At 44.5% G+C, this 25378-nt stretch overlaps 1 protein-coding gene across 1 annotated transcript in view; it reads left to right on the top strand.

Moving 5' to 3' along the window:
• The first annotated feature begins 14361 nt into the window (after positions 1-14361).
• LOC109882923 (steroid hormone receptor ERR2-like) overlaps positions 14362-25378 on the top strand; it is a 56191-nt gene continuing 45174 nt past the window's right edge. The window contains exon 1 of the mRNA XM_031800089.1: positions 14362-14785. Within this exon, the coding sequence (XP_031655949.1) occupies positions 14371-14785 (415 nt within the window). The 5' untranslated portion in view covers positions 14362-14370. The remainder of the gene's footprint in view (positions 14786-25378) is intronic.

Here is a 25378-nt window from a genome sequence, read left to right as displayed (position 1 = left end):
CACATTCGGCGCACGCACACACAGACATATGGCGTTTTCTTTTGCGTTGTGAGGATCAGAGGGAGGGATGGTAGGATGGCGGAGCAACGCTGCTGTACGTTTGAAGGTTATGTTTCTGGTTACTAATGCAGAATAACATCATGGACAGATGATCCATCTGTGTTTATTTATCAGATCAGTATCCTAACTGTCCCTCACCACCACTCCTCTGATTCACAGTGATGGCTTTAGTCTGTACTGGTTTACCCTTCCTCCTTAGCTCCTTCCTCCCCCTCCGTCTACATTATTTGAAGGCAGTTAGCTACGGGGGGGAGTGTTTGACATTGCTGGAAGGGCAGTTAGCTACAGGGGGGTGTTTGACATTGCTGGAAGGGCAGTTAGCTACAGGGGGGTGTTTGACATTGCTGGAAGGGCAGTTAGCTGCAGGGGGGTGTTTGACATTGCTGGAAGGGCCGTTAGCTACGGGGAGTGTTTGACATTGCTGGATGGGCAGTTAGCTACAGGGGGGTGTTTGACATTGCTGGAAGGGCAGTTAGCTGCAGGGGGGTGTTTGACATTGCTGGAAGGGCAGTTAGCTGCAGGGGGGTGTTTGACATTGCTGGAAGGGCAGTTAGCTAAACTTTTTTTTTTACATTGTTGGGATGGCAGTTTGAATAGAGGTGGTTCGGGATGGGGTGTAGTGTATATGTAGATGGATGGGGGGTGATGGTTGATGGTCATTGTTGGGGAAGCTACTCTGAAACTATCGTTATAAAACTACATAGCAGCGGGACGTAGGGGTTTCTTCTGAAAAATCTGAAGAAAATAAAAATATATTAATGTACCGTACCAGTCAAAAGTTTGGACACACCTACTCATTCAAGGGTTTTTCTTTATTTTATACTATTTTCTACATTGTAGAATAATAGTGAAGACATCACAACTATGAAATAACACAATATGGAATCATGTAGTAACCAAAAAAGTGTTAAACAAATCTAAATCTATTTTATATTTGAGTTTGTTCAAAGTAGACACCCTTTGCCTTGATGGCAGCTTTGCACGCTATCCAAACTATTGACTGGTACTGTATGTATATATATATATATATATATATATATTTTACAAAGTAGAGCACTGTGCCTTTAATAGCCCTGTATTAGGGCAAAAATATTTGTCCAGTCCCCATTTGTTGGCAAATACTTTGACAGCACCCCACCACATTTTCCTTCACGCTGAAAAAGGTTAAGCTTCACTAAAGGCACCCTTAGGACAATTATAGTTTACTTTGAAAAAAGTAGTTCACTACATCCAAACTACTTCATGGAAAATGATCATATCTAAATCTGTACTGAACAAAAAATATAAACGCAACATGTAAATTGTTGATCCCATGTTTCATGAGCTGAAATAAAAGATCTCCGAAAATGTCCATATGCACAAAAAGCTTATTTCTCTTAACTTTTTCCCACACATTTGTTTACATCTCTGTTAGTGAGCATTTCTCATTTGCCAAGAGAATCCATCCAACTGACAGGTGTGGCATATCAAGAAGCTGATTAAACAGCACGATCATTACCTTGTACTGGGGGACAATAAAAGACCACTCTAAAATGTGCAGTTTTGTCACACAACACAATGACACAGATGTCTCAAGTTTTGAGGGAGCGTGCAATTGGCATGCTGACTGCAGGAATGTCCACCTGAGCTGTTGACAGAGAATTGAATGTTCATTTCTCTACCATAAGCCGCCTCCAACGTCGTTTTAGAGTATTTGTCAGTTCGTCTAACTGACCTCACAACCGCAGACCACATTTAACCACGCCAGCCCAGGACCCCTACATCCGGGACCTCTGCACAGGGATACCGTGGCGAGATCCTGAAGACAATTGTAGTGCCAGCATGTTCCAGTTCCTGCCTCTATCCAGCAATTTCGCACAGCCATTGAAAAGGAGCGGGACAACATTCCACCCCCCCCCCCCCCCCCCCCCAACACAATCCACAGCCTGATCAACTCCATGCGAAGGAGATATGTCATGAGGCAAATGGTGGTCACACTAGATACTGATTGGTTTTCTCATCCACGCCCCTACCTTTTTCTTAAAAGTATCTGTGACCAACAGATGCATATCTGTATTCCCAGTAGAATCCATAGATTAGGGGGCAGAAAATAATTTATTTAAATTGACTGACTTCCTTTGTAACTCAGTAAAATCTTTGAAATTGTTGCATTTATATATTTTTTTACAGTATACTTTGTGAAAATTATCCTATGTACACCTGAAATGTCATAGACTAAAAATTGTAAGGAAAGATCCATTTGGGGTCATTATGTTAACATCAAGTATGAATTAGGTAGATCAGATGAAGAAAAATAAAGGAAACGATTGGCTACTTCTCCCGTATTTTATTTTGTTTTGGAAGAAAAGTAGTGTGTAGTTAAAGTAGTTAGCTACACCGCTACATGGTAAAACAGTAGTGTGTAGTTAAAGTAGTTAGCTACACCGCTACATGGTAAAACAGTAGTGTGTAGTTAAAGTAGTTAGCTACACCGCTACATGGTAAAACAGTAGTGTGTAGTTCCAGTAGTTAGCTACACCGCTACATGGTAAAACAGTAGTGTGTAGTTCCAGTAGTTAGCTACACCGCTACATGGTAAAACAGTAGTGTGTAGTTCCAGTAGTTAGCTACACCGCTACATGGTAAAACAGTAGTGTGTAGTTCCAGTAGTTAGCTACACCGCTACGTGGTAAAACAGTAGTGTGTAGTTCCAGTAGTGAGCTACATGGTAAAACAGTAGTGTGTAGTTAAAGTAGTTAGCTACACCGCTACATGGTAAAACAGTAGTGTGTAGTTCCAGTAGTTAGCTACACCGCTACATGGTAAAACAGTAGTGTGTAGTTCCAGTAGTTAGCTATACCGCTACATGGTAAAACAGTAGTGTGTAGTTCCAGTAGTTAGCTACACCGCTACATGGTAAAACAGTAGTGTGTAGTTCCAGCTAGTTAGCTACATGGTAAAACAGTAGTGTGTAGTTCCAGTAGTTAGCTACACCGCTACATGGTAAAACAGTAGTGTGTAGTTCCAGTAGTTAGCTACACTGCTACATGGTAAAACAGTAGTGTGTAGTTCCAGTAGTTAGCTACATGGTAAAACAGTAGTGTGTAGTTCCAGTTGTTACCTACACCGCTACATGGTAAAACAGTAGTGTGTAGTTCCAGTAGTTAGCTACATGGTAAAACAGTAGTGTGTAGTTCCAGTAGTGAGCTACATGGTAAAACAGTAGTGTGTAGTTCCAGTAGTTAGCTACACCGCTACATGGTAAAACAGTAGTGTGTAGTTCCAGTAGTTAGCTACACCGCTACATGGTAAAACAGTAGTGTGTAGTTCCAGTAGTTAGCTACACCGCTACATGGTAAAACAGTAGTGTGTAGTTCCAGTAGTTAGCTACACCGCTACGTGGTAAAACAGTAGTGTGTAGTTCCAGTAGTGAGCTACATGGTAAAACAGTAGTGTGTAGTTAAAGTAGTTAGCTACACCGCTACATGGTAAAACAGTAGTGTGTAGTTCCAGTAGTTAGCTACACCGCTACATGGTAAAACAGTAGTGTGTAGTTCCAGTAGTTAGCTACACCGCTACATGGTAAAACAGTAGTGTGTAGTTCCAGTAGTTAGCTACACCGCTACATGGTAAAACAGTAGTGTGTAGTTCCAGTAGTTAGCTACACCGCTACATGGTAAAACAGTAGTGTGTAGTTCCAGTAGTTAGCTATACCGCTACATGGTAAAACAGTAGTGTGTAGTTCCAGTAGTTAGCTACACCGCTACATGGTAAAACAGTAGTGTGTAGTTCCAGTAGTTAGCTACACTGCTACATGGTAAAACAGTAGTGTGTAGTTCCAGTAGTTAGCTACATGGTAAAACAGTAGTGTGTAGTTCCAGTTGTTACCTACACCGCTACATGGTAAAACAGTAGTGTGTAGTTCCAGTAGTTAGCTACATGGTAAAACAGTAGTGTGTAGTTCCAGTAGTGAGCTACATGGTAAAACAGTAGTGTGTAGTTCCAGTAGTTAGCTACACCGCTACATGGTAAAACAGTAGTGTGTAGTTCCAGTAGTTAGCTACACCGCTACATGGTAAAACAGTAGTGTGTAGTTCCAGTAGTTAGCTACACCGCTACATGGTAAAACAGTAGTGTGTAGTTCCAGTAGTTAGCTACACCGCTACGTGGTAAAACAGTAGTGTGTAGTTCCAGTAGTGAGCTACATGGTAAAACAGTAGTGTGTAGTTAAAGTAGTTAGCTACACCGCTACATGGTAAAACAGTAGTGTGTAGTTCCAGTAGTTAGCTACACCGCTACATGGTAAAACAGTAGTGTGTAGTTCCAGTAGTTAGCTATACCGCTACATGGTAAAACAGTAGTGTGTAGTTCCAGTAGTTAGCTACACCGCTACATGGTAAAACAGTAGTGTGTAGTTCCAGTAGTTAGCTACATGGTAAAACAGTAGTGTGTAGTTCCAGTAGTTAGCTACACCGCTACATGGTAAAACAGTAGTGTGTAGGTCCAGTAGTTAGCTACACCGCTACATGGTAAAACAGTAGTGTGTAGTTCCAGTAGTTAGCTACACCGCTACATGGTAAAACAGTAGTGTGTAGTTCCAGTAGTTAGCTACATGGTAAAACAGTAGTGTGTAGTTCCAGTAGTTACCTACACCGCTACATGGTAAAACAGTAGTGTGTAGGTCCAGTAGTTAGCTACACCGCTACATGGTAAAACAGTAGTGTGTAGTTCCAGTAGTTAGCTACACCGCTACATGGTAAAACAGTAGTGTGTAGTTCCAGTAGTTAGCTACACCGCTACATGGTAAAACAGTAGTGTGTAGTTCCAGTAGTTAGCTACACCGCTACATGGTAAAACAGTAGTGTGTAGTTCCAGTAGTTAGCTACACCGCTACATGGTAAAACAGTAGTGTGTAGTTCCAGTAGTGAGCTACATGGTAAAACAGTAGTGTGTAGTTAAAGTAGTTAGCTACACCGCTACATGGTAAAACAGTAGTGTGCAGTTCCAGTAGTTAGCTACACCGCTACATGGTAAAACAGTAGTGTGTAGTTCCAGTAGTTAGCTACATGGTAAAACAGTAGTGTGTAGTTCCAGTTGTTACCTACACCGCTACATGGTAAAACAGTAGTGTGTAGTTCCAGTAGTGAGCTACATGGTAAAACAGTAGTGTGTAGTTCCAGTAGTTAGCTACATGGTAAAACAGTAGTGTGTAGTTCCAGTAGTTAGCTACATGGTAAAACAGTAGTGTGTAGTTCCAGTAGTTAGCTACATCGCTACATGGTAAAACAGTAGTGTGTAGTTCCAGTAGTGAGCTACATGTTAAAACAGTAGTGTGTAGTTCCAGTAGTGAGTTACATGGTAAAACAGTAGTGTGTAGTTCCAGTAGTTAGCTACACCGCTACATGGTAAAACAGTAGTGTGTAGTTCCAGTAGTTAGCTACACCGCTACATGGTAAAACAGTAGTGTGTAGTTCCAGTAGTTAGCTACATGGTAAAACAGTAGTGTGTAGTTAAAGTAGTTAGCTACACTGCTACATGGTAAAACAGTAGTGTGTAGTTCCAGTAGTTAGCTACATGGTAAAACAGTAGTGTGTAGTTCCAGGAGTTAGCCACATCGCTACATGGTAAAACAGTAGTGTGTAGTTCCAGGAGTTAGCCACATCGCTACATGGTAAAACAGTAGTGTGTAGTTCCAGTAGTTAGCTACACCGCTACATGGTAAAACAGTAGTGTGTAGTTCCAGTAGTTAGCTACATGGTAAAACAGTAGTGTGTAGTTAAAGTAGTTACCTACATCGCTACATGGCAAAACAGTAAGTGTCTTGCACCAGTTGTTAGCTACATTGCTACATGGCAAAACAATTATGAACTACTGTGTGTGTGTGTGTGTGTGTGTGTGTGTGTGTGTGTGTGTGTGTGTGTGTGTGTGTGTGTGTGTGTGTGTGTGTGTGTGTGTGTGTGTGTGTTCTCAGAAACGTGTCAATTGTTGGCATGGGCCGGCTAGTATGTCCACTCCGCAGAGTAGAGCGACTACACTGTGGAAAACCTTTAACCAAATTAACCTAAAAATGTAAATGGTCTGTACACCTCCACCGTGGCCATGTCATCATGTCATCGTGTCACCGTGTCACCGTGTCATCATGTCATCATGTCATCGTGTCATCGTGTCATCATGTCATCGTGTCACCGTGTCATCGTGTCATCATGTCATCGTGTCATCGTGTCATCGTGTCATCGTGTCACCGTGTCACCGTGTCATCATGTCATCGTGTCATCATGTCATCGTGTCACCGTGTCATCGTGTCATCGTGTCATCGTGTCATCATGTCCATGTCATCATGTCATCATGTCATCATGTCCATGTCATCGTGTCATCATGTCATCATGTCATCGTGTCATCGTGTCATCATGTCATCATGTCATCGTGTCATCATGTCATCATGTCATCGTGTCATCATGTCATCATGTAATCATGTCACCGTGTCATCGTGTCACTGTGTCATCGTGTCACCGTGTCATCGTGTCATCATGTCACCGTGTCATCGTGTCATCATGTCACCGTGTCATCGTGTCATCATGTCATCGTGTCATCATGTCATCGTGTCATCATGTCATCGTGTCATCGTGTCACCGTGTCATCATGTCCATGTCATCGTGTCATCATGTCATCGTGTCATCATGTCACCGTGTCACCGTGTCACCGTGTCACCGTGTCATCATGTCATCGTGTCATCATGTCCATGTCATCGTGTCATCATGTCATCGTGTCATCGTGTCATCATGTCATCGTGTCACCGTGTCATCATGTCATCATGTCATCATGTCCATGTCATCATGTCATCATGTCATCATGTCATCGTGTCATCATGTCATCATGTCATCATGTCATCATGTCATCGTGTCATCGTGTCATCGTGTCATCATGTCCATGTCATCATGTCATCATGTCATCATGTCATCATGTCATCATGTCCATCAAATCATGTCCATGTCATCGTGTCATCATGTCATCATGTCATCGTGTCATCGTGTCATCATGTCATCATGTCATCGTGTCATCGTGTCATCATGTCATCATGTCCATGTCATCGTGTCATCATGTCATCGTGTCACCGTGTCATCATGTCATCGTGTCATCATGTCATCATGTCATCGTGTCATCGTGTCATCATGTCATCGTGTCATCATGTCATCATGTCATCGTGTCATCGTGTCATCGTGTCATCGTGTCATCATGTCACCGTGTCACTGTGTCATCGTGTCATCGTGTCATCATGTCATCCATGTCATCCATGTCATCATGTCATCATGTCATCATGTCATCGTGTCATCGTGTCATCGTGTCATCGTGTCATCGTGTCATCGTGTCACCGTGTCATCGTGTCATCGTGTCATCGTGTCACCGTGTCATCGTGTCATCGTGTCATCGTGTCATCGTGTCACCGTGTCACCGTGTCACCGTGTCATCGTGTCATCATGTCATCCATGTCATCCATGTCATCGTGTCATCGTGTCATCGTGTCATCGTGTCATCGTGTCATCGTGTCATCGTGTCACCGTGTCACCGTGTCATCGTGTCATCGTGTCATCGTGTCATCGTGTCATCGTGTCACCGTGTCACCGTGTCACCGTGTCATCGTGTCATCATGTCATCCATGTCATCCATGTCATCGTGTCATCGTGTCATCGTGTCATCGTGTCATCGTGTCATCGTGTCATCGTGTCACCGTGTCATCGTGTCATCATGTCATCCATGTCATCATGTCATCATGTCATCATGTCATCATGTCATCCATGTCATCATGTCATCATGTCATCATGTCATCATGTCATCATGTCATCATGTCATCCATGTCATCATGTCATCATGTCATCATGTCATCATGTCATCATGTCATCGTTTTAAACAGAAATTAAACATGCAGTAGTCATTCCTTTACCGTACCTCCTCATCCAATTAAACAACACCTCCACATCTCAGTCCAATCACAGCCTACTGAGTCCATAACTGCTGATGAACGCGTCACACAATCTACTGTATACATGTATATGTTAGACGGTAAGGGAAGAGAATGGGAGAGTTCTGTGTTATGAAGCTGAGTTTGTCCCAACCCAGAACAGGACAGCCTGTCACACAGATATATATTAAACTCATTTCAGACATGGCTCCATGGCTGTCTGTGGTCTTGTACCATGTGTGAAGGTGGTTTCAGTGTGTTTGTGTGTGTTCCAGTGTGTGTTTCTGTTTGTGTGTGTGTGTGTGTTCCAGTGTGTGTTTCTGTTTGTGTGTGTGTGTGTGTGTGTGTGTGTGTGTGTGTGTGTGTGTGTGTGTGTGTGTGTGTGTGTGTGTGTGTGTGTGTGTGTGTGTGTGTGTGTTCCAGTGTGTGTGTGTGTGTGTGGGTGTGTGTGTGGGTGTGTGTGTTCAGCTTTGTGACATGCATTATTCAACGAGCTTAACCCGTAACAATAAGATGTATTTTCTGTGGATGAATAGTTAGTGTAGTGGAATATGTGGGATGCTAACCCTTCCTCTCTCAATTTGAACAACTTTCTTATTCCACCAGGGGGAAGCCATTTTGCCAGGTGCTTAAAAGGATGAAGTACATAATGCATAAACACATAATATACAATACATAGAGAAAAAGCAGCAGTGATTCATGTCTCCATGGTGATTCATGTTTCCATAGTGATTCATGTCTCCATGGTGATTAATGTCTCCACGGTGATTAATGTCTCCACGGTAATTAATGTCTCCATAGTGTTTAATGTCTCCATAGTGATTAATGTCTCCATAGTGTTTAATGTCTCCATAGTGATTAATGTCTCCATAGTGATTATTGTCTCCATAGTGTTTAATGTCTCCATAGTGATTAATGTCTCCATAGTGATTAATGTCTCCATAGTGTTTAATGTCTCCATAGTGATTAATGTCTCCATAGAGTTTCATGTTTCCATAGTGTTTAATGTTTCCATAGTGAATGTTTCCATAGTGATTAATGTCTCCATAGTGATCAATGTCTCCATAGTGTTTAATATTTCCATAGTGTTTAATGTTTCCATAGTGATTCATGTTTCCATAGTGATGAATGTTTCCACAGTGTTTTATGTTGCCTTAGTGATTAATGTTTCAATAGTGTTTAATGTTTCCATAGTGATATATGTTTCCATAGTGATTAATGTTTCCATAGTGATTAATGTTTCCATAGTGTTTAGTGACAATCTGCAGTTGCTACTTCAATCTTTTGACTTCAAAATGACTGATATACCCATTGATTCTTGAAGAATATAACTAATAGATGCCTAATTGACTCAGCTTAAATATCATACCTCATCAGAACCCAAAATATAACCTAGTTTTACTCCTCTGTTTGTAAACAATGTAAATGTAAACGAACACTGTACGGCCTCAAACGATTCTTAAATCTACAATTGTGATATCGTGAATGACAAGTCCTCGTATCCACATCTCTGACCATGAGTTTGAGACGGGGTTCTGCTTTGTTATTGTTCGAACTGCAGATTGTGCCTTGAAATGTAATTATTAGGCTGCCAGTGAAAGAGGGCAAGGGTTTAGCCCGTCATGCAGGGAGGGGTGGGGGGTGGGGGGTTATGCCCATTATAACAGGCCTCTTCAGTTTGATCCATGTGTTTGATATAAATATAGAGGTTATTGTTTAGTAATTAATTCAAAGGGATCTAATTTAGCTGTTAAATTCCCCCCACAAATGTAGATGGATGATGCCTTGACCTTCCTGTGGCAGAAGCTGCATCATCATAACATGATGCCTCCATTGTGTAATTTACTTAAAGGGATTGTGAGATTTGGAGTCATTTTTAGTCTGTGAACGTTTTGCACGGTTTGCCCTCAAACAGTGAGGAAAATGCATTTGTTGGTTTATAGAGAGAGAGAGAGAGAGGGGGAGAGAGAGAGGGTGGATTATCGAGAGAGAGAGAGAGAGAGAGAGAGAGAGAGAGAGAGAGAGAGTGGATTAGAGAGAGAGAGAGAGAGAGAGAGAGAGAGAGAGAGAGAGAGAGAGAGAGAGAGAGAGAGAGGATGGATTTACGCTGGGGATATGCTGCAATGCCATGATGATCACGCCATGCATACAAGCACACACAAACACACACACACTCATAAATACACACACACTCACACTCATAAACACACACATACACACTCATAAACACACACACATACATGCACAGGCTCATAAACACACACACACATACACACTGAGATTTAAGTCTATTTCAGTAAACTGAGTGTCTTGGACATTTTCTCACCCAACGCTACTTTTTTTTATTTTTTTTATTTTTTACATTTGCCTGCTGATACATGACTTTATATCCAGACGCTTTCACATTTGTCCATATCATATTTTAAAGCCAAGGGTACGGTTCATTCTGGGGCACGGTGTCAACATCGCTCTTCACCAGGGGTGGACATAACCCTGTTCGATGAGGCCGTTTGTCGCCCGATATGGGACTGCCCCAAACCGGAGACGGAATAGCCTTGTGACCTTCTCTCTGTCTGACGAGTTGTGCTCACCGGGTCGGTTTTGTACCGGTGGTTTTCTTCTTCTTCTACAGTATATGGAGAAAAAGCTGTGCATCGTTTGGAGAGGGGCCAACTACGGAAATCAGTCCCCCCCCAAAAAAACAAAAAAACTGAAAACCAACCTGGGCTAAGAACACTCTATACAGTTTTGCACGGAGGAGTGAGAGGTAAACAAAATGATGAAACTGCAGCCGAAGCTATTTCTGTCTATGTAGAATTGGTGAGCTCGTGCGCCGTGCCATTATTTCATTTCAACAGATTTGAAGGGACGTTTTGAAATTTCCATTAAATGTAACATAAAGAATGAAAAAAACCATCTCCCCAGTGTTGCCGTGTGCTAAGTATAGAATGAACTACTTTTTACATATGGCACAATGTACCAATCCTATAGGGAATCCCTCCCTCTATCTGTCTGGGAAGGGAATGATGAATGATATATTAACCATTACATTGCCTTACACTTCTTAACTCTCTCCAGCAGGTAACACAGTAGGCTATAGTTTTACAACGGACTACCAGGTGAAAGTAGATTACAGTCCGAATTAAAACTCAAGTCTGTCTTTTATAAACCACAGCCTGTTTATACATCCAAAATGGTCAAATGTAACTCTACATAGGGATGCACACTACATAGGGATGCACACTACATAGGGATGCACACTACATAGAGAATAGGGTGCCATTTGGCCAGGGCACTATTCTCTATAGGGAATAGGGTGCCAATTGGGATGCACACTACATAGGGATACACACTACATAGAGAATAGGGTGCCATTTGGCCAGGGCACTATTCTCTATAGGGAATAGGGTGACAATTGGGATGCACACTACATAGGGATACACACTACATAGAGAATAGGGTGCCATTTGGCCAGGGCACTATTCTCTATAGGGAATAGGGTGCCAATTGGGATGCACCCTACATAGGGATACACACTACATAGAGAATAGGGTGCCATTTGGCCAGGGCACTATTCTCTATAGGGAATAGGGTGCCATTTGGGATGCACCCTACATAGGGATACACACTACATAGAGAATAGGGTGCCATTTGGCCAGGGCCCTATTCTCTATAGGGAATAGGGTGCCACTTGGGATGCACCCTACATAGGGATACACACTACATAGGGAATAGGGTGCCATTTGGGATGCACCCTACATAGGGATACACACTACATAGAGAATAGGGTGCCATTTGGGATGCACACCACATGTGTCTGTTGAATCCAGCCCAACAAAATCTCTCTATCTGGAAGGGTGTTAATTATCAGGTTGGATTAAAAATGCTTCTGGAATGTCTGGACCAAGAGAAGAAGGTTGGATTTAGAGGAGGGTTGGATTTAAAGGAGGGTTTAGAGGAGGGTTGGATTTAGAGGAGGATTTAGAGGAGGGTTGGATTTAGAGGAGGATTGGGTTTAGAGGAGGGTTGGATTTAAAGGAGGGTTTAGGGGAGGGTTGGATTTAAAGGAGGGTTTAGGGGAGGGTTGGATTTAAAGGAGGGTTTAGGGGAGGGTTGGATTTAGAGGAGGGTTTAGAGGAGGGTTGGATTTAGAGGAGGGTTTAGAGGAGGGTTGGATTTAGAGGAGGGTTTAGAGGATGGTTGGATTTAGAGGAGGATTGGGTTTAGAGGAGGGTTAGGTTTAGAGGAGGGTTGGATTTAGAAGAGGGTTGGATTTAGAGAAGGGTTGGATTTAGAGGAGGGTTGGGTTTAGAGAAGGATTGGGTTTAGAGGAGGTTTTAGAGGAGGGTTGGGTTTAGAGGAGGGTTTAGAGGAGGGTTGGATTTAGAGGAGGGTTGGGTTTAAAGGAGGGTTGGATTTAGAGGAGGGTTTAAAGGAGGGTTGGATTTAGAGAAGGTTTGAGAGGAGAGATTGGTTTAGAAGAGGGTTGGGTTTGAAAGAGGGTTTAGAGGAGGGTTGGTTTAAAGGAGGGTTGGGTTTAAAAGAGGGTTTAGATGAGGGTTGGTTTAAAGGAGGGTTGGTTTAGAGGAGGGTTGGGTTTAGAGGAGGGTTGGTTAAGAAGGAGGGTTGGTTTTAAAGAAGGGTTGGTTTAGAGGAGGGCTGGGGTTGGAGGAGGGTTGGTTTAGAGGAGGGTTGGTTTAGAGGAGGGTTGGGTTTAGAGGAGGGTTGGTTTAGAGGAGGGTTGGGTTTAGAGGAGGGTTGGTTAAGAAGGAGGGTTGGTTTTAAAGAAGGGTTGGTTTAGAGGAGGGCTGGGTTTGGAGGAGGGTTGGGTTTAGAGGAGGGTTGGTTTAGAGGAGGGTTGGGTTTAGAGGAGGGTTGGTTTAGAGGAGGGTTGGAGTTAGAGGGGGGTTGGGTTTAGAGGAGGGTTGGTTTAGAGGAAGGTTGTCAAAGCTGTCATTGAGGTAAAGGGTGGCTACTTTGAAGAATCTCAAATATAAAACATATTTTGATTAACAATTTTGTTGGTTACTACATGATTCCATATGTGTTATTTCATAGTGTTGATGTCTTCTCTATTATTCTACAATATAGAAAATAGTACAAAAATCAAGACAAACCCCTTGAATGAGTCCAAACTGTTGACTTGTACTGTGCATTTGCTGTATATTTATAAAGATATATTTCTTAGACTCTGGGTTGATGTAACAGCAATGCAGCTCATTTAAACTTTTAGACACACACACACACACACACACACACACACACACACGCTGTCCTCGTTCCCTCGTCTCCTTGCAGTAACTCGGCACCATCCTTTAACCAACCAGGACTATTGATTGTGATCAGATCATAATAAACTGGATTCTGCTGAGAGCAACAAAACCTCTCCATTAACAGCTTGTTTTTAGCTTCATTCGCTCTATTTCCATTGAGTTCGCTTCCTGGTTCTATATGTGAAGTAAAAGGCTATATTCTCATTATTCTCATTCTCTTGACGCACAAAATACATCCCAGTAACATGAGAAAGATGAAGGAGACGATAGATGTATCTTTATTTGAACTGTTTTGAAATGATTGTGTACCTCTCGATTCTGCCAGTTTTGTGCAAAAGGACTGTCTCAAAGAATAATCAAGATAGTGAGACATGCCTCCCGGGTGGCGCAGTGGTTAAGGGCGCTGTACTGCAGCGCCAGCTGTGCCATCAGAGACTCTGGGTTCGCGCCCAGGCTCTGTCGTAACCGGCCGTGACCGTGGGGCGACGCACAATTGGCCTAGCGTCGTCCGGCTTAGGGAGGGCTTGGTCGGTAGGGATGTCTTTGTCTCATCGCACACCAGCAACTCCTGTGGCGGGCTGGGCGCAGTGCACGCTAACCAAGGTTGCCAGGTACACAGTGTTTCCTCTGGCACATTGGTGCGTGCTGTGTTAAGAAGCAGTAGAAAATAGGTTGGCTTGGTTGGGTTGTGTATCGGAGGACGCATGACTTTCAACCTTCGTCTCTCCCGAGCCCGTACGGGAGTTGTATCGATGAGACAAGATAGTAGCTACTAAACAATTGGATACCACGAAATTGGGGAGAAAAAGGGGTAAAAAAAAAATAGATAGTGAGACATACAGTGTATTGAAACGGAGTCTTGACTGTTTGAACTGTTTCTGAGTGAGGACATTTGTCTCCTGTTTCTGAGTGAGGACATTTGTCTCCTGTTTCTGAGTGAGGACATTTGTCTCCTGTTTCTGAGTGAGGACATTTGTCTCCTGTTTCTGAGTGAGGACATTTGTCTCCTGTTTCTGAGTGAGGACATTTGTCTCCTTTCCTCTGACCTCCAGCTGACCTTTGTCCTTATATTTCCTGTGTTCCTATAGGTTGCTGAGCAGGATGCCCTCTGATCTCCAGGAGTGTCACCTGACCTCCAGCTGTGGCTCCTATATCAAGACCGAGCCCTCTTCCCCTTCCTCCTCACTGGTTGACACCGTCAGTCACCACAGCCCCTCGGCCAATAGCGACGCCAGCAGCGGCTACGTCAACGTAAACAACCTCAACGGACGCTCGCACGTCCTCGACTCCCAGCCCATGTTCAACCCGGGCATGCTGGGAGGGGGCGGAGCCTGTCTCCGGCGTTATGACGACTGCGGAGTGGGCATGGCAGATGATTCACCGATCAAGTGCGAGTATATGTTGAATGCGATTCCGAAGAGGCTGTGTCTGGTGTGTGGGGATATCGCATCAGGTTACCACTATGGGGTCGCCTCCTGTGAGGCCTGCAAAGCCTTCTTCAAAAGGACCATACAAGGTATATTACCACTCCCCTCCCTCTCTCACTCCCTTCTCACAGTCCCTATCAGTTGAGACCCAATTGATTCTATGTACTTTAACAGTTGAATGATTCTATGTGGTCCTATTTGTCTTATTTGACAGTTGCCAGGGTCACGGGTTCAAGGGTCATGGGTTCACGTATCACAGGGATATACACCCACTGGACTGTAAGTTGCTTTGGATAAAAGTGTCTGCTAAATGTCATTTTATTTCTATTTGTTTTTAGTCAGCAGACGCTCTAATCCAGAGCAACATACAAGTAAGTAAGACGACTTTATATCATTGCAAGTTTTACACCTTTCAACAACAACGGCAGCATTGGATATTGGATGACATTTGACCTGCAACTACACAGGCAACCAGGAAGTGACCTGAGAAGAGATGAGGAGATAACAGGGAGGCCTGTGTTACCTCGCAGTGATGTCATCAGTAGTGGTAGGGGAGTCATACCGTGTTACCTCGCAGTGATGTCATCAGTAGTGGTAGGGGAGTCATGCCGTGTTACCTTACAGTGATGTCTTCAGTAGTGGTAGGGGAGTCATACCGTGTTACCTCGCAGTGATGTCATCAGTAGTGGTAGGGGAGTCATGCCGTGTTACCTTACAGTGATGTCATCAGTAGTGGCAGGGGAGTCATACCGTGTTACCTTACAGTGATGTCATCAGTAGTGGCAGGGGAGTCATACCGTGTTACCTTACAGTGATGTCATCAGTAGTGGCAGGGGAGTCATACCGTGTTACCTTACAGTGATGTCATCAGTAGTGGCAGGGGAGTCATACCGTGTTACCTTACAGTGATGTCAACAGTAGTGGTAGGGGAGTCATACCGTGTTACCTCGCAGTGATGTCATCAGTAGTGGTAGGGGAGTCATACCGTGTTACCTCGCAGTGATGTCATCAGTAGTGGCAGGGGAGTCATACCGTGTTATCTCGCAGTGATGTCATCAGTAGTGGCAGGGGAGTCATACCGTGTTACCTTACAGTGATGTCATCAGTAGTGGTAGGGGAGTCATACCGTGTTACCTCACAGTGATGTCATCAGTAGTGGTAAGGGAGTCACACCGTGTTACCTCGCAGTGATGTCATCAGTAGTGGCAGGGGAGTCATACCATGTTACCTCGCAGTGATGTCATCAGTAGTGGCAGGGGAGTCATACCGTGTTACCTCGCAGTGATGTCATCAGTAGTGGTAGGGGAGTCATACCGTGTTACCTTACAGTGATGTCATCAGCAGTGGTAGGGGAGTCATACCGTGTTACCTCGCAGTGATGTCATCAGTAGTGGCAGGGGAGTCATACCGTGTTACCTTACAGTGATGTCATCAGTAGTGGCAGGGGAGTCATACCGTGTTACCTTACAGTGATGTCATCAGTAGTGGCAGGGGAGTCATACCGTGTTACCTTACAGTGATGTCATCAGTAGTGGCAGGGGAGTCATACCGTGTTACCTCGCAGTGATGTCATCAGTAGTGGTAGGGGAGTCATACCGTGTTACCTCGCAGTGATGTCATCAGTAGTGGTAGGGGAGTCATACCGTGTTACCTCGCAGTGATGTCATCAGTAGTGGTAGGGGAGTCATACCGTGTTACCTTGCAGTGATGTCATCAGTAGTGGCAGGGGAGTCATACCGTGTTACCTTACAGTGATGTCATCAGTAGTGGCAGGGGAGTCATACCGTGTTACCTTACAGTGATGTCATCAGTAGTGGTAGGGGAGTCATACCGTGTTACCTCGCAGTGATGTCATCAGTAGTGGTAGGGGAGTCATACCGTGTTACCTCGCAGTGATGTCATCAGTAGTGGTAGGGGAGTCATACCGTGTTACCTTACAGTGATGTCATCAGTAGTGGCAGGGGAGTCATACCGTGTTACCTTACAGTGATGTCATCAGTAGTGGCAGGGGAGTCATACCGTGTTACCTTACAGTGATGTCATCAGTAGTGGTAGGGGAGTCATACCGTGTTACCTCACAGTGATGTCATCAGTAGTGGCAGGGGGGTCATACCGTGTTACCTCGCAGTGATGTCATCAGTAGTGGCAGGGGAGTCATACCGTGTTACCTTACAGTGATGTCATCAGTAGTGGCAGGGGAGTCATACCGTGTTACCTTACAGTGATGTCATCAGCAGTGGTAGGGGAGTCATACCGTGTTACCTTACAGTGATGTCATCAGTAGTGGCAGGGGAGTCATACCGTGTTACCTTACAGTGATGTCATCAGTAGTGGTAGGGGAGTCATACCGTGTTACCTCGCAGTGATGTCATCAGTAGTGGCAGGGGAGTCATAATGTGTTACCTCGCAGTGATGTCATCAGTAGTGGTAGGGGAGTCATACCATTTGGTGGTGATTACTAATGTTTACCCAGGGAATTAAGCCACCCACACTTGAAATCTGCTGGGTTGATGTATATGTTAGCCTTCTGTGTGTGTGTGTGTGTGTGTGTGTGTGTGTGTGTGTGTGTGTGTGTGTGTGTGTGTGTGTGTGTGTGTGTGTGTGTTGCCCTGTTGGCATCGTGTTTGCCATGTCTGTAATGCCTCACAGTAATCTGTTCAACTGAGAAAATATCAGGGAATTGACGACTTATGAGTTGATCCGCACTTCGTGACTGTTAATAACTAGAGGAAGTCCTGCAACGTTTGTGACTGTTAATAAGGAGAGGAAGTCCTGCAGCGTTCGTGACTGTTAATAAGGAGAGGAAGTCCTGCAGCGTTCGTGACTGTTAATAAGGAGAGGAAGTCCTGCAGTGTTCGTGACTGTTAATAAGGAGAGGAAGTCCTGCAGCGTTCGTGACTGTTAATGACTAGAGGAAGTCCTGCAGCGTTTGTGACTGTTAATAAGGGGAGGAAGTCCTGCAGCGTTTGTGACTGTTAATAAATAACTAGAGGAAGTCCTCCAGCGTTCATGACTGTTAATAAGGAGAGGAAGTCCTGCAGCGTTCGTGACTGTTAATAACTAGAGGAAGTCCTGCAGCATTCGTGACTGTTAATAAGGAGAGGAAGTCCTGCAGCGTTCGTGACTGTTAATAACTAGAGGAAGTCCTCCAGCGTTCATGACTGTTAATAAGGAGAGGAAGTCCTGCAGCGTTCGTGACTGTTAATAAGGAGAGGAAGTCCTGCAGCGTTCGTGACTGTTAATGACTAGAGGAAGTCCTGCAGCGTTCGTGACTGTTAATGACTAGAGGAAGTCCTGCAGCGTTCGTGACTGTTAATAACTAGAGGAAGTCCTCCAGCGTTCGTGACTGTTAATAAGGAGAGAAAGTCCTGCAGCGTTCGTGACTGTTAATAAGGAGAGGAAGTCCTGCAGCGTTCGTGACTGTTAATAAGGAGAGGAAGTCCTGCAGCGTTCGTGACTGTTAATAACTAGAGGAAGTCCTGCAGCGTTCGTGACTGTTAATAAGGAGAGGAAGTCCTGCAGCGTTCGTGACTGTTAATAAGGAGAGAAAGTCCTGCAGCGTTCGTGACTGTTAATGACTAGAGGAAGTCCTGCAGCGTTCGTGACTGTTAATAACTAGAGGAAGTCCTGCAGCATTCGTGACTGTTAATAAGGAGAGGAAGTCCTGCAGTGTTCGTGACTGTTAATAAGGAGAGGAAGTCCTGCAGCGTTCGTGACTGTTAATAAGGAGATGAAGTCCTGCAGCGTTCGTGACTGTTAATAAGGAGAGGAAGTCCTGCAGCGTTCGTGACTGTTAATAACTAGAGGAAGTCCTGCAGTGTTTGTGACTGTTAATAAGGAGAGGAAGTCCTGCAGCGTTTGTGACTGTTAATAACTAGAGGCAGTCCTGCAGCGTTCATGACTGTTAATAAGGAGAGGAAGTCCTGCAGCGTTCGTGACTGTTAATAAGGAGAGGAAGTCCTGCAGCGTTCGTGACTGTTAATAACTAGAGGAAGTCCTGCAGCGTTTGTGACTGTTAATAAGGAGAGGAAGTCCTGCAGCGTTCGTGACTGTTAATAAGGAGAGGAAGTCCTGCAGCGTTCGTGACTGTTAATAAGGAGAGGAAGTCCTGCAGCGTTCGTGACTGTTAATGACTAGAGGAAGTCCTGCAGCGTTCGTGACTGTTAATAAGGAGAGGAAGTCCTGCAGCGTTCGTGACTGTTAATAACTAGAGGAAGTCCTGCAGCGTTCGTGACTGTTAATAAGGAGAGGAAGTCCTGCAGCGTTCGTGACTGTTAATAAGGAGAGGAAGTCCTGCAGCGTTCGTGACTGTTAATAAGGAGAGGAAGTCCTGCAGCGTTCGTGACTGTTAATAAGGAGAGGAAGTCTTGCAGCGTTCGTGACTGTTAATAACTAGAGGAAGTCCTGCAGCGTTCGTGACTGTTAATAACTAGTGGAAGTCCTGCAGCGTTCGTGACAGTTAATAAGGAGAGGAAGTCCTGCAGCGTTCATGACTGTTAATGAGTAACGGAATTCCTAATATAGGAAAACATATCAGTAGATGATTTTTATGAAAAAAATATTATGTAAAATGAACACCACTATTTACATACAGTATTTTATACAAACAGTATGTAGTCAGCATCGATCTTGACTTGTTCACGCTTCACCATAAGTACATATGTTTACTACAAATTATTTTAATGGAAAACATTTCCATAATAGGGTCTAGAATAGTTACACAATTAAAGACCTCTTGAGTTGGGGACAGAGCCCACACAATTATAGACCTCTTGAGTTGGGGACAGAGCCCACACAATTATAGAAGCGGCAAGGTAGTCTAGTGGTTAGAGCGTTGGACTAGTAACTGGAAGGTTGCAAGTTCAAACCCCAGAGCTGACAAGGTACAAATCTGTCGTTCTGCCCCTGAACAGGCAGTTAACCCACTGTTCCTAGTCTGTCATTGAAAATAAGAATTTGTTCTTAACTGACTTGCCTAGTAAAATAAGTAAATAGACCTCTTGAGTCGGGGACAGAGACCATACAATTATAGACCTCTTGAGTCGGGGACAGAGCCCATATATTCATAGACCTCTTGAGTCGGGAACAGAGCCCATACATTCATAGACCTCTTGAGTCGGGAACAGAGCCCATACATTTATAGACCTCTTGAGTCGGGAACAGAGACCATACAATTATAGCCCTCTTGAGTCGGGAACAGAGACCATACAATTATAGACCTCTTGAGTCGGGAACAGAGACCATACAATTATAGCCCTCTTGAGTCGGGAACAGAGACCATACAATTATAGACCTCTTGAGTCGGGAACAGAGACCATACAATTATAGCCCTCTTGAGTCGGGAACAGAGACCATACAATTATAGACCTCTTGAGTCGGGAACAGAGACCATACAATTATAGCCCTCTTGAGTCGGGAACAGAGACCATACAATTATAGACCTCTTGAGTCGGGAACAGAGACCATACAATTATAGACCTCTTGAGTCAGGAACAGAGACCATACAATTATAGACCTCTTGAGTCGGGAACAGAGACCATACAATTATAGACCTCTTGAGTCAGGAACAGAGACCATACATTTATAGCCCTCTTGAGTCGGGAACAGAGACCATACGATTATAGACCTCTTGAGTCAGGAACAGAGACAATACAATTATAGACCTCTTGAGTCGGGAACAGAGACCATACAATTATAGCCCTCTTGAGTCGGGAACAGAGACCATACAATTATAGACCTCTTGAGTCGGGAACAGAGACCATACAATTATAGACCTCTTGAGTCAGGAACAGAGACCATACAATTATAGACCTCTTGAGTCGGGAACAGAGACCATACAATTATAGCCCTCTTGAGTCGGGAACAGAGACCATACAATTATAGCCCTCTTGAGTCGGGAACAGAGACCATACAATTATAGACCTCTTGAGTCGGGAACAGAGACCATACAATTATAGACCTCTTGAGTCGGGAACAGAGACCATACAATTATAGACCTCTTGAGTCGGGAACAGAGACCATACAATTATAGACCTCTTGAGTCGGGAACAGAGACCATACAATTATAGACCTCTTGAGTCGGGAACAGAGACCATACAATTATAGACCTCTTGAGTCAGGAACAGAGACCATACAATTATAGACCTTTATATAGACCTTTTTTTTACCCCTTTTTCTCCCCAATTTCGTGGTGTCCAATTGTTTAGTAGCTACTATCTTGTCTCATCGCTACAACTCCCGTACGGGCTCGGGAGAGACAAAGGTTGAAAGTCATGCATCCTCCGATACACAACCCAACCTAGCCGCACTGCTTCTTAACACAGCGCGCATCCAACCCGGAAGCCAGCCGCACCAATGTGCCGGAGGAAACACCGTGTACCTGCAACCTTGGTTAGCGCGCACTGTGCCCGGCCCACCACAGGAGTCGCTGGTGTGCGATGAGACAAGGATATCCCTACCGACGATGCTAGGCCAATTGTGCGTCGCCCCATGGACCTCCCGGTCGCGGCCAGTTACGACAGAGCCTGGGCGCAAACCCAGAGTCTCTGACAGCACAGCTGGCGCTGCAGTACAGCGCCCTTAACCACTGCGCCACCCGGGAGGCCACTTATAGACCTCTTGAGTCAGGGACAGAGCCCATACAATTATAGACCTCTTGAGTCAGGGACCGAGCCCATACCAGTCCTCCTCTCCTCTCTGTTTGAGTTGTCCTCCTCTCTTCTCTCTCTCCTCTCTGTTTGAGTTGTCCTCCTCTCCTCTCTCTCTCCTCTCTGTTTGAGTTGTCCTCCTCTCCTCTCTCTCTCCTCTCTGTTTGAGTTGTCCTCCTCTCCTCTCTCTCTCCTCTCTGTTTGAGTTGTTCATCATCAGGCCCCCCTTTTACTTTCTTCTTCTCCTTCTCTTCTCCTTCCTGGATGACAGATCTTAACGGAACTAATCTGTCCGTCATTGGTCACTCCGACACCACAGTCAATAACAATCAGCATTGTTCGGCCACTCTAGATGGAAGGAGAGAGAAAGGGAGAGAGAGAGAAGGAGAGAGAGATGGCGGGAGTGTGGCGAGATAAGGAAAGAGAAGGGGAGAGAGAAAGAGCGAGAGAGAGAGAGAGAGGGAAAGAGGGACACTAGTTAAAATGAAAGGCCCTTTCTCCTAATGGAATGGTAACAAGGAGAGGGGTCCTGACCCTGAGACGGAGGAGGACAAGGAGAGGGTCCTGACCCTGAGATGGAGGAGGACAAGGAGAGGGGTCCTGACTCTGAGACGGAGGAGGACAGGGAGAGGGGTCCTGACCCTGAGACGGAGGAGGACAAGGAGAGGGGTCCTGACTCTGAGACGGAGGAGGACAAGGAGAGGGGTCCTGACACTGAGACGGAGGAGGACAAGGAGAGGGGTCCTGACCCTGAGATGGAGGAGGACAAGGAGAGGGGTCCTGACCCTGAGACGGAGGAGGACAAGGAGAGGTCCAGCTAGTGGGGATGAGAGGGTGGATAATAGCTGCATTATAATATATCAACAAATAGAGGAGAATAAGAGGTTAAGGAAGGATAGAAGAGGGACGGAGAAAGAGGAACGTCCTCTGAGGGGGGAAATAAAGGTGCACAGGAGATGTGATCAACTGGGCCGTTATAACATTTAGAAATGACCTGACACAGTGAATTTTGCTATATGTTGATGTTATTGGATGGACCGCATTCTCTTACTATAGTAGTTTAGTTACAGTTATGACATTATTGTGATAGTTATGACATTATTATGACGGTTATGACATTATTGCGACATTTTTGTGACATTATTATGACAGTCGTGACATTATTATAATGGTAATTACATTATTATTAGTTATTACTTTATTATGACAGTTATGACATTATTGTGACAGTTATTACAGTTATGCATTTATTATGACAGTTATGACATTATTGTGACAGTTATTACATTATTGTGACAGTTATGACATTATTATGACAGTTATTACATTATTATGACAGTTATGACATTATTGTGACAGTTATGACATTATTGTGACAGTTATGACATTATTATGACAGTTATTACATTATTGTGACAGTTATTACATTATTGTGGCATTCTTATGACAGTTATGACAGTTATGACATTATTGTGACATTCTTATGACAGTTATGACATTATTGTGACATTCTTATGACAGTTATGACATTATTGTGACAGTTATGACATTATTATGACAGTTATGACAGTTATGACATTATTGTGACATTCTTATGACAGTTATGACATTATTGTGACAGTTATGACATTATTGTGACAGTTATGACATTATTGTGACAGTTATGACATTATTATGACAGTTATGACAGTTATGACATTATTGTGACATTACTATGACAGTTATGACATTATTGTGACATTCTTATGACAGTTATGACATTATTGTGACAGTTATGACAGTTATGACATTTGACATTGCATTACATTTCAGTGACCGCAAATTAGTTCTAAAATGTACCCTTCATAAATATGAATTACAATTGATCAAAGTCTAAAGGTGTTGATTAGTTGAATCTGGTGTGTTAGAGCCGGGCTGGGAAATAAAATGCAGTCACACATTTTCCCATGACTGGAGTTGAGAAACACTAAACTAACTCTAAACCACTTTGCTAACCCCAAACGCTACTGCAGTAAAGGTCGTGCCAACATCCTGGCACCGTGCCACAGCCCCCCACACTGTTCATATGACCCCGCTGGCACTTTGATATGATCCTGATGAATGTTGGCACTTTCTCCTCCACCAACTGGGAGGCTCCAACAGACCTGCCACACATACTGTGCGCACACACACACACACACACACACACACACACACACACACACACACACACACACACACACACACACACACACACACACACACATACACACACACACACACACACACACATACACACATACACACACACATACACTTACACATACACACACACACACACACACACACATACACACACACACACACACACACACACATACACACATACACACACACACACATACACACATACACACACACACATACACACACACACACAGCACCTGGATGGCAGTTTTTAGCTGTCATTAACATATCTTTAGTTTCACAGAATGTCATTTAAAAAAAACATTTAATCAAAGGAATATCCTGGACTTTTTTTTGTCCTTGACCGTTTCTGGCTAAGTTTAGAGGTCATGCCAGACTGTTCCACTGAGTACATATTCATCATTCAACTGGAACGCTCAATGCAACAACAACAACAAAAAGAAGAAAAAAAAGAACAAGCCTCATCCTTTTGTTACCAGGGATACGTCTGGTGTCCTGGATGTTACCAGGGATACGTCTGGTGTCCTGGATGTTACCAGGGATACGTCTGGTGTCCTGGATGTTACCAGGGATACGTCTGGTGTCCTGGATGTTACCAGGGATACGTCTGGTGTCCTGGATGTTACCAGGGATACGTCTGGTGTCCTGGATGTTACCAGGGATACGTCTGGTGTCCTGGATGTTACCAGGGATACGTCTGGTGTCCTGGATGTTACCAGGGATACGTCTGGTGTCCTGGATGTTACCAGGGATACGTCTGGTGTCCTGGATGTTTAGGGAGGGTGCATGATTATAATGCAGTGGAATTATTCTCCAATGTGAGCCAAGAAACTGCGCAGAGAGACGGACTTTGAATAATTTATCTAGCGGTTTCACAACATGATACGATACAGACAGGACCTTTAGATTGGCAACAATAACAACAGAACAGGGTCTGGGTCAGATCAGGGTCTGGATCTGGGTATGGTCTGGGTCTGTCTGGTCTGGGTCTGGTCTGGGCCTGGTCTGGTCTGGGTCTGGGTCTGGGTCTGACCTGGGTCTGGTCTTGTATGGGCCTGGTCTGGTCTGGGTATGGGTATGGGTCTGGGTCTGGGTCTGGGTCTGGGTCTGGGTCTGAGTCTGGTCTGGATCTTGTCTGGATCTGGATCTGGGTCTGGTTCTGGTCTGGATCTGGTCTGGGTCTGGGTCTGGTCTGATCTGGGTCTGGTCTGATCTGGATCTGGTCTGGACTGATCTGGGTCTGGGTCTGGTCTGGGTCTTGGTCAAGTCTGGTTCTGGGTCTGGTCTGGGTCTGGGTCTAATCTGGGTCTGGTTTTGTGTCTGGGTCTGGTCTGGTCTGGGTTCGGGCAGTGGGGAAAAAATGATTCAAAGTGCCTACCTGGTAGTGGGTCCATCTCCATTTTCAAGCCACTGTGCTATGGAGTAAAGCTTTCAGACCCGGGTTCAAATACTAATGCCAGGTGGGAGGGGTTTGTTTTAGCATGCCTGGAGTGTCAGGTGGGAGGGGTTTGTTTTAGCATGCCTGGAGTGTCAGGTGGGAGGGGTCTGTTTTAGCATGCCTGGAGTGTCAGGTGGGAGGGGTTTGTTTTAGCATGCCTGGAGTGTCAGGTGGGAGGGGTTTGTTTTAGCATGCCTGGAGTGCCAGGTGGGAGGGGTTTGTTTTAGCATGCCTGGAGTGTCAGGTGGGAGGGGTTTGTTTTAGCATGCCTGGAGTGTCAGGTGGGAGGGGTCTGTTTTAGCATGCCTGGAGTGTCAGGTGGGAGGGGTTTGTTTTAGCATGCCTGGAGTGTCAGGTGGGAGGGGTTTGTTTTAGCATGCCTGGAGTGCCAGGTGGGAGGGGTTTGTTTT

The sequence above is a fragment of the Oncorhynchus kisutch genome, linkage group LG21 (genome assembly GCF_002021735.2).
Source record: "Oncorhynchus kisutch isolate 150728-3 linkage group LG21, Okis_V2, whole genome shotgun sequence".
Taxonomy (NCBI): domain Eukaryota; kingdom Metazoa; phylum Chordata; class Actinopteri; order Salmoniformes; family Salmonidae; genus Oncorhynchus; species Oncorhynchus kisutch.
The sequence above is the reverse complement of the archived record's forward strand: the minus strand, read 5'-3'. Positions and strand labels throughout refer to the sequence as shown.